At 49.4% G+C, this 17,900-nt stretch overlaps 1 protein-coding gene across 2 annotated transcripts; it reads right to left on the reverse strand.

Annotated features, from left to right (window-relative positions):
* TCN2 (transcobalamin 2) lies at positions 1–14,642 on the reverse strand. Of its 2 annotated transcripts, none has more exons than XM_015081491.3 (10): positions 14,494–14,642; positions 13,929–14,139; positions 9,807–9,999; positions 8,632–8,801; positions 7,430–7,591; positions 6,186–6,358; positions 5,862–6,048; positions 4,848–5,013; positions 2,973–3,088; positions 1–587 (listed from the first exon to the last, which is right to left on the reverse strand). In XM_015081491.3, the coding sequence occupies exons 2-10, from the start codon at positions 13,990–13,992 to the stop codon at positions 526–528; spliced, it is 1,293 nt and encodes a 430-aa protein (XP_014936977.3). In that variant the 5' UTR covers positions 13,993–14,139; positions 14,494–14,642; the 3' UTR covers positions 1–525. The 2 variants fall into 2 exon arrangements, with proteins under 2 accessions (XP_014936977.3, XP_014936976.3); XM_015081490.3 differs by having other exon boundaries at positions 13,929–14,142; positions 14,494–14,640.
* Positions 14,643–17,900: the final 3,258 nt, after the last annotated feature.

Raw genomic sequence — 17,900 nt, forward strand, 5'->3', positions numbered from 1 at the left:
GCAGGTGCACAAACACTTTAATCATTTCATAGGCAGGGTTTGAGCGTCTCTGCGGAGCCCCCACCAGCTACTATGCCACAGCAAGCACTGGGGCCACCACCATGAAGGTGGAGTTGAGAGCTGGGATCAGGGCTGTAGCCCCTGGGCCATAGAGGTCTCCTTGCAGGGCTTCAATCCCAGAGGGGCAGTCCTCATAGCACCAGTAGCCGGTGACTTCTCCTCCTTGTGTTGAGGAGTCAGAGATGCTTTATACCCTACAGACCATGCATGGCCTTCAAAGGATGCCTGTGTGGCCAAACTGGGCCAGACTGGAGCAGACAGCCCTCTCAGGGAAAGCGCTTGGTTAACTGATCCAGGGTGGATGATAGCTTAGGACCTTCACAAGGGTGGTAGCTGGAATGATCCAGGGGACCCTATCCAAGTGCACATGAGGTAGCAGCAGGGTTGGGCTGTTACAGCGATGTCTGGAGGGAAGGCAGAAGCCCAGGGAGTGGGCAAGGCTGCTGGGGTGAGTGAGCGCAGAAGCTACCAGGTAGCCAGCCTCAGCTCAATGGTTTCTCCATCCTTGGGGGTGTATTCAGCAATACCTGCAGAAACAGATTGAGCAGGGGGGTTAACAGGGAAGAGAATCCTATCCCCAACCTCTTCTTATGGACAAGCACCCTGAGGCCAGGGTCTATAAGATCCATTCAGGGCTTGGTGGTGGGAAAGTGGGAACTATCCAGAGCCGTCTGGAAACTGAAATTAGCTGTAACCTCGGGTCCCTAAGGCCCACAGGCTTATTTTAAGGTGGGGGAGCCCCCCCAGGGGGATATACAGGACAGCACTCTGGATAACTAACACAGGGTGAAAGGAGCCAGAGACCCCTTGACAACACCTGGTGGGAAGGGTCACTGTCTTCATAGTCCCCTGTGGGGCCAATGGGAAGAGGGACTTGCTCAATGTGGTCTGAAGGAAGAACCAAGACCGTGAGTGAAGTCTCCTTCAGGGCCAGCCTCTGATCACTAGAGACAAACCAGGCTCCAGCATGATACCTGGGTTCAAGCCCCAGCTCTTCACTCATCAGCGGTATGACTTTGAGCAAGTTATTTAACCTCTGTGAGTGCTAGTTTTCCCATCTCTGAAATGGGGACAATAATGGTATCAACAACCAGGTATTCCTTTTTCCCCATGAGAGGGGGTTCAAGCTGGACTGGAGGGCTAGGGGGTGAGAGATAGAGGACACATGGCCCACATCTGCCTCATGATTGAGTTGTCCCAGGCTACCCTCCCTGTGCCACCCCCTTCCTTCCCCACAGCACAGCCTCAGTAATTAGAGGCCAGATCTGGGGTCTCCATATGCCACGTCTTTGTTTTATTACTCAATCTTCTCAGAAGCCAGGCAGAGAAAGAGAATGCTTTTTCTTGGACTCCTTCAGAAAGTCCCACATTCTGGAAAGCACTTAGCTCAATTCCTGGCACATGACAGGTGCCCAACAGAAGCTCCAGGTAGCAAGAGCAGGGACAGATGACCCTTAAGAGTCTGCCTGGTGACTGGGGGCTGATGCACAAGGATGCTCATGACAGCTTGAGGTGTAAGAGTTAAAACTGGAGACACCCCAAATATCTAGCAGAAATCAAGAAGCTGCGCCTATCCATCTCACTCCATGCCCCACTGCAGCACACAGTGCCAGGGCAGGCCCTGACTGGCCTAAACCAGGTGTGTGGCAATCCTTGCTCTCCAGCCAATGGTGAGTGCAGAACCTGAACCAGCTCCTAGAAACAGGGATGGGTCCAGGAATGTGCCTGTGTCCCAATTCCACCTTTGTCTGCTGGGGGCAAACAAAGTTCTAAAAGGGAGCAGCTCTGGGAAGACATAAGAAGGGTGTGGAAGCCAACAGAGAAAGGAGTATGGAATCACAGGGGAGCAGGGCTGGAGACCAGGTTACACCAGCCCTGAAGTCCTCAGTCCAAGACACTCTGGACTTGGGTCACAACAACCCAATGGATGTCATACAGTGGAAGCTAGTTTGCATCGTGTTTCCTGTTACTTGCAGCTCAAAGCATCCTCGTGAGTGATATATTCTACGTGGCATTACAAAGGAAGGGGGAAATCTACATACAGCAACACAGAAAGATGTCTACAATACATTAAGAATGAAAAAAGGGGCGCCTGGGTGGCTCAGTTGGTAGAGCATGTGACTCTTGATCTCAGGGTCATGAGTTCGAGTCCCACACTGAGCACAGAGCTTACTTTAAAATAAACAAACAAACAAACAAATAAAATGTTTAAAAAAAAGAACAAAAATTAAAAAAAATAAGTTGCAAAACAATATACAGGGCTCTGCCATGCAGTATGCTAGCACTAGCCACATGCAGCTATACAGTGTTTGAAATCTTAGTACAGAAAAAGCATGCAAAATGTCACTAATAATTTTACATTGATTATAACTTGGAATGATAATATTTTGGATATATTTGGTTAAATAAGATACATTATTAATATTAGTGTCACCAACTAGAAAATTTAGAATTACACATGTGCCTTGCATTTTACTTCTGTTGGACAGTATCGCTACAGAGCATGGCTCCATTTTTATGAAAAAATAAACTTATGTATTTAAAAAATTAGGTAGAAAAAATACACCAACAGTTAAAAACAAGAAATAAAAAGCAAAAACAAAAACAAAAACAAAAAAGAAAAAAGAAAGGAAAAGAAAATATATCAATAGTTAAAAGAAGTTATTTCCGGGTAGCAAATTATAGGTGATTTTAACTTTCTTCTTTTTTGCCTGATTTCCTAGAGTTGCCACAGTAACTTACATAAAAATTCTTAAGCATTCAGTTAAAATAACGTACAAGCAACCTTGAGCATCAGTGATTATCTGAGGCTGAGGCCCAGAAAGATTCAGAGGAAAGCAGAGGTGTGCTGGCCTCACTGCAACAAGGCTGGATGGGGGAAATGTCCAGAGGTAGCTGGCCACCAGACCTACCCTGTAGCAATGGGGTGTCAGGGGCTCGGAGGAGCTGCCAGAACTCACGTTCCCCAGATTCTTTTCCCATCACAGAGGTCAGGAAGGGGCCTGACAAGGTGTTCTGCGTTCCATACCTACCAAAGGGACAAAGAGAGGGAGAAGTGACTTTTGCTTCCACTGACCCAACAGCAGGAGCAGAACTGCCCCCACCAAGAAAGTCCTGGCCTCTCCCTTAGGGCCAGAGTCCTTCCCAGGCCATAGGCCTCACCTCCATGCCTCCTCTGCAGCCCCCTGACACTGCCCACCCAGGGGACTTCACCCCCTCTGCATTGACCAGGACCATGGCCTACAGGAAGGGACACCTATTATATTAACAACTCAGCAGCTGCCCCCTCTCTGGGAGCTGATATTGCAGGGGTGACGGTCAGAAGATGCCAGCCCCATATATAAGATGCCAATGCCCAATGAGAGAGGGTGAAGCCAGCATGCAGATAAAAGCAGGAACATGCGAGATGGAGACACCTGGTGGTGGCATTGGGTCTCTGGTTCTGGAAATTTTATGACTCAGTGGCACTCCCCTCTTCTTGTGGCAAGATTGCTGTCTTCTCTCTGATTCTACACACCCCATGCTCCCCGTTACCAGAGAGAGTTGGAGTTAGATTTCTGACCTTTGCAACCAAGAGACTCCTTATTCACACCACCCCCACCCTGAGCTCCTGGTCTCCAACTCTGTGTTTCTCCAGACCACGTGGATGCTGCTGCCAAAGGGATCCTCTTAAATCCATAGGCCATGTTCTTCCTCTCCCCAAAAGGCTTATCAACGTTTCTGTCTTAGAGAGGGAGGGTTTTTACAGTTTTAAGAAACAGAAAACCACTCATGGTGACTTAGTCAAAGGGAAAGTGTTATTTGAGGGGGTGTCATGGAGCAGTCCCCATTGCCCTGTCATTCCCTAACTCTATGGGTCCATGTGGCTGCTTGGAGCACGTCTCTCTGTTTCTCTCTCTCTCCTCTCTTTCTCTCAGGAATCTCTCTGCAGTTCAGCTTTCCCTGCCATGCATTCATGTGCCGTCAGACATGGCCTTCCTGCCTGGCCTCTGCACCCAGTTCAGACACCTACTTCCACTAACAGAATTGCTTCTCTGATTAATATCCCTGATGTCTTCTCAGAGGCTTTGGAATTCTGAATTAAAACGTTAAGTTCTTTTATTTATTTATTTATTTTTTCATTTTGATGACATTTTACAGACAGGAAGGCCAGCAGGTTCTGGGTAATCTCAATGCCTGCTGGACTGTGGCCTGCCAAAGGTGCTCGGTGTGTGTGGCCGTCTGGGACTGTGTTGGCTCCCAGCAGTATTGCTGTATGAGCTGCAGGCTACCAGGAAGAGAACTGAGGTGGGCTTAGTAGGTAACTCATCACAGGGAGTAGACCAAGCCCATCTGATAATAAAAATTCTTATTCTTATGAAAGCTAACATGTATTGAGCTTACTAAGTGTGGGACCCTGCATATATAATAAGCATGTTCCATGTCTTCTTTGTGCACTAATTCCTAGACTCTTTGCATGGGCCCCGTGAGGAGCAGGGTACAGCTGGTGTCTTCAATGGCTCATTGGAAATAACGGGTTCTGGGCCTGTAGCTGGGGAGTGGTGGAGCTGGGATTCCAGTGTGGGTGCTCTGCCTCCAGAGCATGTTTTCATAGCTACAGAACAACGCTGGCCCATGGCTGTCTGTTTCCACTACAGCGTGAGCTATCAGGGTTGGAGAAGGTGGAAGCAGAGCCTGGGCCGGCACCTCTCTTGAGGGAGCCTTCTCTTCCATCCTTGTCCCATCCAAGTTCTGTTTCAGGGGTGTGGGATCAGGAGGGGGTGAGGGCTGGGAGGTGGGGGTCTCACATGAATCCTCTGAGCTTCTGGGCCTTCTTAAGGACATCTTCCAAGGAGGACCCAGCAGGGACAGAGATGGAGTTTATGTATGGTGGCGAGACACTGGGGACCTTCAGCACGACACGGATGACCTCTTGGGGCGGTGAAGGGGTCTCCACAACTGGTTCCAACATGACTATGTCAGGGAGAGAGGAAGGGGCAGCTGGTGTGAGGGCAAGGAGCCAGGTGTTGGTGTTCCTTTCTTCCCTCGAAGACACGGTGTCTCGTCAGAACCTCTTCCTGCCCCTTGGTCCCATCTCAGCCAGCACCACCAGCTGCCATCCCAGCCTCCCTTGTCCCTTAGCCCCCCAGTTCCCCAGCTGCCCAAAGTTGGGCCCCTCACTGGTTTTTCTGCCTCCAGTATCCCCCTTCCCACATAGCACCCCAGAGGGCTCTTTCTAGAACATGCATTTATTCATATGACTCCCCTGTTACCTCTGAAGGTCTCCTCTCTTCATTCTCCTGCCTGTAAGCCCAGCTCATTCTCCCAGACCCTACTCTCTAGTAAGACCTTCCCCAAAATTTCAGTCTTTTCCACCTCGGTGCCTGTTCTTGCTGCCTCCTCTCTCCTCTGCCCTTGCTACCTTCTTCCTCCACTAGCAGATCCCACTCTCCAACTCAAGTCCGTCTCCCAGATGAAGCCCTGATTCAAGCTGCTAATTGGAACTCATTACGATGTATCAGAGCTACCCAAAATGTGTCTCTCCCATTCATTCATTCAAACATTTCTATATCGGGCATCATGCAAGGGGCTGCAGATTCATGGCCCACCCAGAGCTCTCTATTTGGTATCTCTCTCCTCATACTGTGGCTTTCTAGAAGCTGTGACTGCATCTTAGCTGACAGTATGTCCCACGTGCACCCCCAAACCTCCGTTGACTCAGCAAATCAGGACTAAGCAACTTCCCTTCCCTGACACATGCAGACTTCAGGAAGGGCCCTGCAGACTGAAAAGAACAGGGCTCCCCTGAAAGGCCTAGCTACCTCTTGGTGCCTCACAGTCTGGGGAGATGAGATCCACATAGCTCTTGCCATTCAGGACAGGCAGCAGCTGGGAAATCATGAGAGCGTTCTGGAAGGCCCCATCCTGCACACTGGCCAACAGAGCAGCCCTTGCCTTAAGGCACGCTGTGCCCAGCTCCACCCCAGGCATGGAGGACTTCATCAGTAACTGGTGACAGAACGGGGAAGAGAAGGAGGAGGTGAGGTGGATCAGCTGGCATGGAGGGGGCAGGTCTTCCAGCCTCTGACCAGGCCACCTCCCACCAAACACCAGGGTGGGCTATGGCCCCAAGCTCTCCTTCCTACCTGTAGTGCCAGAGGGGTGCTGTAGACATTTCCAAAGTAGCCCTCAGGGGTCTGGGCCTTTAGGATCTTCTCTCGTATGTTCTCAATGGCCCGGGTGATCTGGTGTTTCCGATTGGGGTTGAGGTTGGAGTACTCTAGACAGGTGAAGGCCAAGCCTGCCATGGCCACTGTGTCTGCAGGGGACAGAGCCAATTGGGGTCAGACCAGGCAGGGCCCTGGGGCAACAGGTGACCACCCAAGGCCTCGAAGAAGGGCCATAATCAGATCAGCAGTTTAGAAAGTTTTCACCAGCTAAAGGGAACAACTCAGTCCAGTGTGCCTAGAGTTTGCTCAGTTTGGCCACTGTAAGTCCAGAGTCCTGGAAGCCCCTTAGTTCCAGGCAAATGGGGATGATAGGTCACCCTACCCCTGTCTATTATTTAAGGGTTAGAGGTTAGGGAGAGAACCTGGAGGAGAGCGATCCAAGAGGACTTTATCTTACACCACTCATTCCCAAACCTGCCTGCCCTTTGAAATCACCAGGGAAGTCTGGAACTCACTGATAGCTGGGTCTACCTCCAGCTAGATTTAATAGGTCCAGGGAGCTTCCTGGGCCCCAAGGTGATTACTGTGTCCACAGTGGTTTTTCTACAAGCCTTGGGCAGAGAAAGCTTCCTACTGCCTTCTCTCTGGGGCACCTCCTTGCCCTCCCAACCTACTCCATCCTACCCCCACCCTATGCGAGGCACACACACTCACTCACAGAATGCCAGAACTGAAAGAGACCCTGAATCACAGTGACAAGAAAGGGCACTGGAAGCCCAAGGTCACATAGTGAGGTAGCAGTTCCAAAATCCACGTCTCAGGCTTCCAAGCTCATATAATGACAAGATCATAACTATGTATCCAGAACTTCTCTGTGCCAAGCACCAATCTAAGTCCTTTATTTATAAGGCATCTTCTATCAAGATACTGCTGGGAGGTTATTTTACAGGAGAGGCTGAACCAGAAAGGCCAGCTGGCTTGCCCAGGGTGTCCTACAATCAGTGTGTGTGACAGAGCAGGGGTCAGGATCTCAGTTCAGCTCCAACACTGGCTCACAACCACTGTACCACACTCAAGAGTCCTCACCATTTCACTCCTAAGGGACTCATGAGGAGGGGCCCCAAGGAAAGGTGATCTTGGGCCGAGGGGTAGAGGCCCTCAGTTGGGGCTGGGGACTGGAGGAGTGCCAGCCTGGCTTTAGCAGGGTCTAGCCCACTCACCCACAGAGAGGTGGCCCTGGTGGAGATGCTGTTCATGTTCCACGGCATACAGGAGCTTTCCCACCACACTGTCATGGAGCCGCTTCTGGTGAACACACAGGGCCAGGATGCCCAGGCCATACTGATAGTAGCTGGTGTGGGGTTGGCCTTTGTTATTGTGTCCTGGGAGGGAGAAAACCATGGGGCAGGGACTTCATACCAGGCCTGAGGGGTTGCCTCTCTGCCCACTCCCAGCAACCAGCCCAGCCGGCACACAGGACCCCCTTGCCTATGCTTCCTGACACCCTCCTTTGGGTCACGAGATCCTTCATTCCTTCATTCCCTCAATCCGTTCTTGCTGAAGATCCACTACGTGTCAGGTGCTGTGCTCAGAGTGATGACCAAGCTGGTGGTGACCGGCCAGGCACAGCACAGCCAGGGTCTCCAACAGTAACACAACCTGTACTCATGACAGCATGATTAGTACTGAAATGTGGACCGAGGTCTCTGGGGCCATATGGTAGAGGTCTTTGACTAGCTGGGGAGTCAGAGCAGGATTCTCTAAGACAGTGATGCTGGGATGGTGGGCGGTGGGGGGGGGGGGGGAGCTAAGGTGGAGCAGGAGTAAGCTAGAAGGGGAGGGAAATCTTCTAGATTGAGAAAACATATATTAAGACCTTGATCTGCAAGCTGAGAGATCAGTGTGGCCAGAGCCAGAGGGGCAGGTGAGTGGGTGAGCCAGAGAATGGGAGAGCAGGTCTTAGAGAGGAGAAGAAGGGCAGACAGACTGGGCTTGAGGTGCTGTGGACACAGCAGTGGGCAGCATGTGCAGGGTTTGAGCAGGGCTAATAACATCAGATTTACATTTAAAATGCTTGCTCTGGCTGTCATGTGCTGGGCCGAATCAGGAGGCAAGACAGTTGGCAGAGAGAGGCTGAGGAGTAAGTAGTACAGGGGCTGTGCCAGGGGTCGACAGTCAGGTCAGTCATGGTGGCTGAGCAGTAGAACTTGTCAACAGAGTATATGTAGAGTGCAGGAAAGGCTTGATCAAGGATGGCAACTGCAGCAGGCCTAAGCCTCTAGGTGGATAGTGACACAGGCAGAATGGGGGGTAGGAAAGAAGCCTGAGGAGAAAACCCAAAGTTCTGACTTAGATGCTTCCCCACAGAATACTACCTGATGAGCCCCACCCCCCAACACTTGGCAGACCACATCCCCCTCACCAATGGCCTTTTTCTCGTCCTCCAGGAACCGCTTCAGCTGCGAGACCAGCCTGTCCCCCTTGCGGCCCTCAACAAGCTCACAGTTAGCCCTGAGAGCTAGCAGGTAGAGGGCCAGCTGGCCCATGGAGGGCTTGTCCTGGTAGTCACTGTTGTCATCGTTGAAGGTAAGCCTAGGAAAAAGCCAGTTAACAACACTTCTGTAAGAAAGTGCCACCCTCTCAGTTGGTTAAGCTTCCGACTTCGGCTCAGGTCATGATCTCATGGTCCGTGAGTTCGAGCCCCGCGTCGGGCTCTGTGCTGACAGCTCAGAGCCTGGAGCCTGTTTCAGATTCTGTGTCTCCCTCTCTCTGACCCTCCCCCGTTCATGCTCTGTCTCTCTCTGTCTCAAAAATAAATAAACGTTAAAAAAAAATTAAAAAAAAAAAAAAGAAAGTGCCACCCTGGTGAGCCTGGCTTGGGGCACCCCCCCTCAACATCATAAAGTGAAAAAAACCCTAACAATAAGAAACTTTGAACTGCCCAAAGCAGATGTAATCAGCTGTGCAAGTTGTAAGGTGCATGCCACACATATTTCATAAAGATGAAAAATTAGACTCAAGGACAAACCCTGAGGGTTCTCACATCCAAATGACCTGTGCTTACCCCACCATTTTGATCACACTTTGCCTACACAGTCTTCCCTTTCTTCCCTCTCCCTGCCCTGCATCCACTCTTTGAGAGGGAGTCCAAGCAGGACAGGCTTCATGGTGTTCCTGATCCTTCACCTCTCATTCAAACTCCCACAGTGAGCCTCAGAACAGGTCTTCCTTAATGCCCCTGGAAAGGGAGCACAGAGTTAGATGCTGCTAGATGCTGCTTCTGGGCTTAGTATGGAAGACTGCAGTCATGGATTAGTGATGTCTGCCTTAGCATGGGAGGGAAGCACAGATGGATGCTGCTTCTGGGCTCAGTATGGGATGGGGGGCAGAGGGGGAACTGTGGTCATGGATTAGTGATGTCTGCCTCCAATCTGGTCAAGCCAACCCCATTCTACAGATGGAGAAAGTGCCAAAGGAGACAAACTTGCCCAAAATCTCCCAACAAATCAATGGCAGCCCAAACGAGAATATAGTTCTCCTGTCTCTTAGGATGTGGAGCAAGGCGTGGGGAAAGGAGAAGAAAGTGAACAGCAATACCCCAGGAGGCTGCGCTGGTAACTGAGTTTGAGGATGTGCAGATAGAAGGCCTCCCTGGCCCCGGCCTGCAAGCTGGAGAGGCGCAGACCCACGTAGATACTGGGGTTCAGGTGCTCCAGAGAGAGCCAGTCCATCCAGGGCAAGAGGCGCTGGCCCAGCCTCTCCACCAGCTTGCTATCCACCTGTGGTATTTCTTAGGAAAGAGAACAGACCAAGTGAGGTCACAAGGCTAGGCCACCGGCAAGGAACTGCTTTTACCTTACCAGGGCCTTCTCCGGGGTATAAACAGCTCTACTCCCTCTCCATCCAGTACACACCCTACTTGTATGGGGAAATATGGCTGTAATAAAAGGCAGTATGTAAATAGGGGAAAGTAGATTTCCCAGAAGAGCAGTTGGAGTGGGCCAGGGAGAGGTGGCGGGCTGAGGGCAGAGGAAGCTGGTACCGGGCAACCAGTCTGCCATCAGGAGTAACAGAGAATGGAGGCCAAGCCGTGTGATATGCCCCAGCCACTGTGCCCGACCTCACTTGGTCCTCATGCCAGCCCTGTGGCATAAGTACTGTCATCATTGCTTTGCACAAAAGAGGAAACAGCCATTCAGAATCAGGTTGTGTCTTCCAGAAGGTTGCACAGCCAAGGATAAACCTGCCTACAAAACCCCTGTTCTCTGGTGCTCGGCTAAATTCACGTTCTATCCATTTACACAAACTGCAACCCACATGCAGAACATGTTACATACCCAGTTTTAAAACTCTGCTGGCTGCCTATGGCTAACTGGGGCTCTCCTGGTGAGCTTCCTCTGTATAGATCTCAAAATAATGCTTTTCCTATCACATCTGTTTAGGTGAAGGGGACCTGAGATTGAGGGGTGAATCCTTGGAAAGCCATCATCGTTTACAACCATTTCTCTGTGTGCTTTGGGATTTGCCTGAAACTGTGTAACCAAAATGCTGACATACCAGGGGAAGCCTCAGGGATATTTTCTAGCTCCAGCTGACTGCTGCCTTCTGCCCTTAAGGAAGGAAACTTGAGCTCAGTAGGTGGCCCTGGAGGCACTTTGGACTTTTCCTCATTTACTGCCTCCCAGTTGCTGTAGGGCTCCAGCTACTTCCACTGGGCCACATCTCAGGATGCTGGTCAGGCCACCCCTCCCAGGAGATTCAGCAATGGAACTGCCAACCAGAGCTCTTCACCTGCCTCTTGGGCCTTCTGATACGAGGACAGGGTTCCTCTCATACAGGCCCACCTTTCTTGGTTTGGGTCCCACCATTTTTTTTTTAAAGTAATCTCTACCCTCAACGTGGGGCTCGAACTCACGACCCTAAGATCAAGAGTCCCATGTTCTACAGACTGAGCTAGCCAGGTGCCTAATGGGTCCCACCATCTTATGCCTCTTTTCCCAAAAGTCACAGGTATTTGTTGCTACCTGTGGAGGTGGTGAGGGTAAGGGGTAAGGGTGACTTTTCTTTCTCTTTCTCTTTCTCAGTGCCTTTCTGTAATCTGCTTCCATTTCTGTAGGTATTTCCCTCATTCTCTCTGGATCTGTCTTAGTCTCTACCTCTTTCAGCCTATCTCTCTGGTCATCTGTCTCTCTGTAACTCTCTTTCCCTCTCTCTTTTCTTCAAACTGGTAGGGGAGCCTCACCCCCACTCCAGGCTTTGACCTCCAGCAGATGAGTCAGCCCTGGGGCTACAAGTGATAAAAAGAGGAGCCAGAGCTATAAAGAGAGACTGATAACCACAATTCAGCCTCCTTAAAAGGAAGGAGCCAGGCAGATTCACCTCAGTAATAAAAGTGGCACTGGGCAAGCTCCCTCCCATGGTGCCTCCTGCTCACAGGGCCACCCAGCATTGCCAGCTGACTGGCTTTGACATTCAGAAGCATAGAAGCCTACCCTGGGCAAGCATTAGTGCAGCATCCTTGTCAATTTCACAACTGCACAGAGCTTTAAGCTGGTAAAGCAGATGTTATGGGATCCTTCACACCACACCAAGGAGGAAGGCCAGGAAGCATTCTTAGACCATTTTGCAGGTGAGGGAATGAGGGTTGAGCAGGTAAGTGGCTCAGCAGTAGTGGGCTGTACCCCCAAACCCTGCCCAGGGCTTCTGTCTTGACTATGGGCCCACTATTGAATGGTTCACGCCCAGTGAGGATGAGGACTGGGTCCCAGGTCTCCCCTGGGGACTATCTAGACAGGAACCAAGATCCAATAGTGAGGGGTCTGGTTGCACTTATGGAACACAGGTTGGAGGCTCCTGGTGCTCAGGGAAGACCCTGGCCTGGAATTCTGAGAACTGAGTCCAACAAAGCCCCGACAGGTCACCGGGCTCCTCCAACCCTTGACAGACTCATCTGTCACTTGGACATGACTGAACCTGCCTCTCGATTTCTCCAAAGATCACAAGAGACACTGGGAGTGAAAGCATATTGCACAGTGTAAGGCTGTGGGCAGAATATAAGGAGGGAGGAGAGGTGGGTAGCCCCAAAACACAGAGGCTTCCCTGCCTGCCTTCTGCCCTCTGCCCGTCGCCAGTGCACAAATAGCCCCAGGCCTGTGTGCTCAGACTCCCAAGGGTTCCCAGAGAGACTCCTGGGGACACGGGCACACAGAGCTGAAGCAGCCAGGCTCCTATGCTAGTATGCAAATGCCTTGCCATGACCTGCCACCTGTGCCTCTCTCGGGCTTATCTCCTGTAACAGTGACTGCATACTAGCTTCCCTCTGCCTGGGATGCCCGTTCTACCCCCCAAACACACTCCTTTTCTTGCCAGCTCCTTTTCTTCCTCTGGGCCTCAATCCCCCTGTCACCCCTCGTCCTCGGAAATCCTTCCCTGAACGCTCTTCCTGAATCAGTGGCCCCCAGCTCTCCACCTCCATGCCTGGCTCACTTCCTTTGGTGCTTACCACGGCCCCCAAATACAGCACTGATTTGTCTCTTGACTTCTTTTGTCTGTCCCCTTTACTAGAACAGATGGACTAGGAAGACAAGGATGGGACCTGTCTTGCTCCTTGTTCTTTCCCCAAAGTCTAACACTGCACTGACACAGAGAAGTCTTAGTCAATGCATGTTGAATGAATAAATAAACCCATGAGTGAATGAATGGGAGCATTTTTATACGGTGGGCTATCAGACATACACAGTTGACCCTTCAACAACACGTGTTTGAACTGCATGGGTCCACTTATATGTGAATTTTTCTTAATACAGTACAGTACTTTAAATGTATTTTCTGTGGTGCCTGGGTAGCTCGGACACTTAAGTGCCTGACTCTTGGTTTTAGCTCAAGTCATGACTTCACGGTCTGTGGGTTCGAGCCCCAATCTGGCTCTGCACTATCAGTGCAGGGATTCTCTCTCTCTCCCTCTCTCTCTGCCCCTCCCCTGCTCACACTCTTTCTCTGTCTCAAAATAAATAAACTTAAAAAAAATGTACTTTCTTTACCTTGTGATTTTTTTTGTTTTTAATATTTTTTAAATGTTTATTTATTTTTGAGACAATGCGAGAGACAGAGTGCAAGCAGCGGAGGGGCAAACAGAGGGAGACACAAAATCGGAAGTGGGCTCCAGGCTCTGAGCTGTCAGCCCAAGGCCGACGCAGGGCTCGAACTCATGAACTGTGAGATCGTGACCCGAGCCAAAGTCGGACGCTTAACTGACTGAGCCACCCAGGTGCCCCTACCTTGTGATTTTCTTAATAATATTTTTTTCTAGCCTACTTTATCATAAGAGTTCAGTATATAATACATATAACATACAAAACATGTGTTAATTGACTGTTTACCTTATCAGTAAGGCTTCTTTCCAGTCAACAGTAGGCTATTGGTAGTTAAGTTTTAGGGGAGTCAAAAGTTATACATGGATTTTTGGCTGCATGGAGGGTTGGCAGCCCTAACCCACGTTTTTCGAGGGTCAACTATAACTAATCTCATTATAGTGTGTCAAACATTGAGGTCCAGCTAAGTCCCAACTGTTAATGAAGCCCAAAGGGGCAGATACAGTGCACCCTCCCACACACCCCAGCCTACTTCCCCAGGTATTATATAATCAGGGGCTTGGACATTATAGTCCTCCCTCCTAAGGACCCAGGAGGAAAGAGGCGCAGGATAGATCTGGTTACTCACCACAGATATCAGCGAGAGCCCCCAGGCCCCCAAGCAGGAAGAGGAGGACTCCAAGGTGCCCCATGGCAGGAGCAGGTGGGTGAGCAGCAGGCGGGAAGCTGGACAGACTCCTAGGGCTGGTCTTGCAGAGGCTTTCCTAACCACAGCCGGTCACGGCTCTAGAAGAGGCAGCTTCCTGTCACTGATTAATCCCTCCACGCCAAGCAGCAAACTGCTAAGTCAACAGAAAGAGGAAAAGATCTGTAGCTGAGGGAAAAGGAAGGGCAAAGAACAAAGGAAGGAAGGGCAGAGCAGTCTTCCTGGAGGTAGGGAACGGCTGGGGGGGGGGGGAGGGGGAGGGGGGGCAAGTAGGAATGGTATGAGACACCTTGAGGCCAGCCACATTCTGTCTTGCTGCCTAAAGAGCCCTGGGCAAGCACAGAAGGCCTGACATCTGATCTGCCCAAGTCTGTCCAACTGTGCCTGTGTGGTATCCCTTTCACTGTTCCAGCTGTGGACAGGAAGGACTGGGGTGCCTACCTGGTACACCCCACCCCCAACAGAAGGAGACCCTGAAAGTGCTCACCCAGTTCTGGGACAGGGAGCAAACAGAAAGCTGTAGTGGTCACATGAGTGACTGCTGGCGTCAGCTGTTCTCTGCCTGCCCGCCCAGAGTTGGGGGTGGAAGGGGCTGGACCCGGGCCAGTTTTTTCAACCGGCCAGGAAAGCTGGAGGCCTCCTGAAGACAAAACGAAACAAGGAACAGGATTTAATCATTTGAGACACGAAGCGCTGGGTAGCAGGGCTACTTATTAGGTCTAGGAAAGTAACCTTAAAAAAATCTGTAAGGAGAAGAGAGAACAAAGGATTCCTCATCTGCCTAACTACACAGGAGAATCAATGTCTAAGAGTTAACCCTCTGGTGGTACTGTGTGGCCTTGGCCAGGTCACTTAACCTCTCTGAGTTTGAAATAGTTTCTTCTGTATGAGATGACAGGGTTGGATGAGATCATTCTAAGCTCCTTTCCAGCTCAACTTGTGAAAATGTTATGATCTTAAAACACCTATAATCATTTCCTCTAATGAGGAATGCAGTCATATTATGGCTAATTGCCAAGGTTTAGCCTTTCAAGATAATCTGGTTTTGTGCCTGACTTATCACAATTCAAGCTCTTGACATCGATAAATACAAGTATATGTATCTGTTTACAGAAATACTTTACAAATTAAAATTAGATTCTCTGGTGCAAGAAGACTGGGTGTGGCCCATAGGAGTGAGGTTCTTGGGAAGGAGGGAGGCCAGCTGGAGGCCCAACATCTGCAGATTCTCAGGTTTGGACCTCCAGGGGACCCTCAGCAATTTGTGTGCAATGGAGTTGTCTTGATCTGGGACAGGACCGTCCTGGCCCCCCAACCCTCTGCCTGTGGTGGGTGGTGGTGATTCTGATTCCTGCCACTTCCAGGAAGGCAGCCTGGAGGAGGTAACCATGATGGAGGAACTCCCCATCCCCCAGCCTCTGGTGAGAAACAGTTTCCTTTAGGAGGATCACCTCTGATTCCCACAGACTCAAAAGTACTGTGGTGACCAACCAGGGAGGAGGCACATTTCCCATAGCTTATCAGAAACAGAATCACTGGGGGCAAAGCTGGGCTGTTTTAGGTAATACCGTCTAGAAAAGTGAAAAAGAAAGATGACTAAAATGTTTGGTTCAGGATTTCTACTTAGGGATCTACACCAAGAAAGTAAAAGTTAGCTTGGAATGAACAAGTGAAAGTCTGCCCTGTCCATGCATCAGGACAGGTACCGATAAAGTCAGCTGCAATGTTAACAGGAAACATTTTTCCCAAGGTCATGTTACAGCTATAAAGTGTCCCAATAATCATGTTCTTTGAGTGACTATTACTTTTTTACTGAGATTTCTTTGTTTTCCCCCTAAAATCATAAATTTGCTATTTGAAATCATAATTATAAGAAAGAAACATGCCTGGAGGAGCTAAGTCACTTTGACACAGAGAAGCAGCCTCAGGTAAGGAGTTTCTGGACACAACATTACACACCCATCCTTGTAATTTCCAAGGGAACAGGACTTTGGGTCCACTTTGCTGTCCAGGTCTGAAGTTGACCCCTCTCATGCAGCCCTGCAATGCATTGAGTCTATCGAAACACTGCTTGGTTTACATTTCATCTAACCACAGCCTTTTGCCAAATACTTCAATAACCTCTCTGTTTGTGTGGTCAGACCCCCATAGTTGCTCTGCTCCACAGAGGAGGCTGCAGATTCAAAACAGTCCCAAGGATCTGTCTGAGAAGTTCTCTTGGGACCTGCCAGCAGGGATCCAGTGTGTTCTCTCCAAGGGTCCTGGTCAGAACAACCAGCCTTTGAGGATGGAGGGAGTTTCAGGTGAAAGAAGGAAAATAGCACTGCTAGGAATTTACCCAAGGGATACAGAAGTTACTGATGCATAGGGGCACTTGTACCCCAATGTTTATAGCAGCACTCTCAACAGTAGCCAAATTATGGAAAGAGCCTAAATGTCCATCAACTGATGAATGGATAAAGAAATTGTGGTTTATATACACAATGGAGTACTACGTGGCAATGAGAAAGAACGAAATATGGCCCTTTGTAGCAACGTGGATGGAACTGGAGAGTGTGATGCTAAGTGAAATAAGCCATACAGAGAAAGACAGATACCATATGTTTTCACTCTTATGTGGATCCTGAGAAACTTAACAGAAACCCATGGGGGAGGGGAAGGAAAAAAAAAAAGAGGTTAGAGTGGGAGAGAGCCAAAGCATAAGAGACTCTTAAAAACTGAGAACAAACTGAGGGTTGATGGGGGGTGGGAGGGAGGGGAGGGTGGGTGATGGGTATTGAGGAGGGCACCTTTTGGGATGAGCACTGGGTGTTGTATGGAAACCAATTTGACAATAAATTTCATATATCGAAAAAAAAACTACAATGAAAAAAAAAAAAAAGAAGGAAAGGCTGTCAGACAGGATTACTCAGATTGTCTGATGTTGCCCAGCATTGCATGGATTAAGATAGTCTAACAGTCTTGTGTCACGTGCAAGTCTGTTTTCTCTTATTAAGCTGGAATCCAGACCTTTGGAGATGGGAAACTTGCTAAGTGGACATTTAACTCTTCCCCTGTAGCGTTCTTTCCTGGATTTTGATAGTTAGCCATTAATAAGCACTAAAATGGAATGAGCTTGAACCATATGCCTACCACTGTGCTAAGCAGTTCACAAACATTCTCATCTGATCCTAATGAGAAACCTAGGAGTACAGTATTACACTCCCATTTTATAAGAAACGGGCTTGGACAACCATCTCAGCACATGGCAGAAGGAAATGGTAGGTCTTTAAGAATGTACTTCAGGGGCACCTGGGTGGCTCAGTCAGTTAAGTGTTCAACTTCGGCTCAGGTCAAGATCTCGCCATTTGTGGGTTTGAGCCCCAAGTCAGTCTCTGTGCTGACAGCTCAAAGCCTGGAACCTGTTTTCAGATTCTGTGTCTCCCTCTGTCTCTGCCCCTCTCCAGCTCGCTCGCTCTCTCTCTCCCTCAAAAAATAAAAAATATAATAAAAAAATAAAAGAATGTACTTCAAACCTAGGCTTCAAAGAATTCCAAAAGTCAAAGAGATAAAACAATGTGAACAGTAAACTGAACAAAATATGTATGGGATTGGAGCTCTGGGCTGGCTCAGTTGGTGGAGCATGCAACTCTTGATCTCAGGGTCATGAGTTCAAACCCCACACTGGGTGTGAAGCCTACTTAAAAAAAATGTATAGGATCTATACGTAGAAAACTCTAAAATGTTGATAAAGGAAATCAAGGAAGATCTAAATAAATGGAGAAATATCCTGTATCCATGGACTGGAAGATTCAATATTGTTAAGATGTCATGGTGACACTGATGTCAATGTGATCTAGAAATTCGAATGACCCCATTCAAAATCCCAGTAAGCTATTTTGTGGATGTTGATAA

Source organism: Acinonyx jubatus, chromosome D3, assembly GCF_027475565.1.
Source record: "Acinonyx jubatus isolate Ajub_Pintada_27869175 chromosome D3, VMU_Ajub_asm_v1.0, whole genome shotgun sequence".
Taxonomy (NCBI): Eukaryota; Metazoa; Chordata; class Mammalia; order Carnivora; family Felidae; genus Acinonyx; species Acinonyx jubatus.

Coding starts and splice junctions, on each gene's coding strand:
- TCN2 (XM_015081491.3), bottom strand. CDS start 13,992: ATGGGGCACCTTGGAGTCCTCCTCTTCCTGCTTGGGGGCCTGGGGGCT. Junction 6,049..6,185: donor GCACCCCTCTGGCACTACAG/GTAGGAAGGAGA, acceptor TTCTGTCACCAG/TTACTGATGAAGTCCTCCAT. Junction 5,014..5,861: donor AGACTGTGAGGCACCAAGAG/GTAGCTAGGCCT, acceptor TCCCTGACATAG/TCATGTTGGAACCAGTTGTG.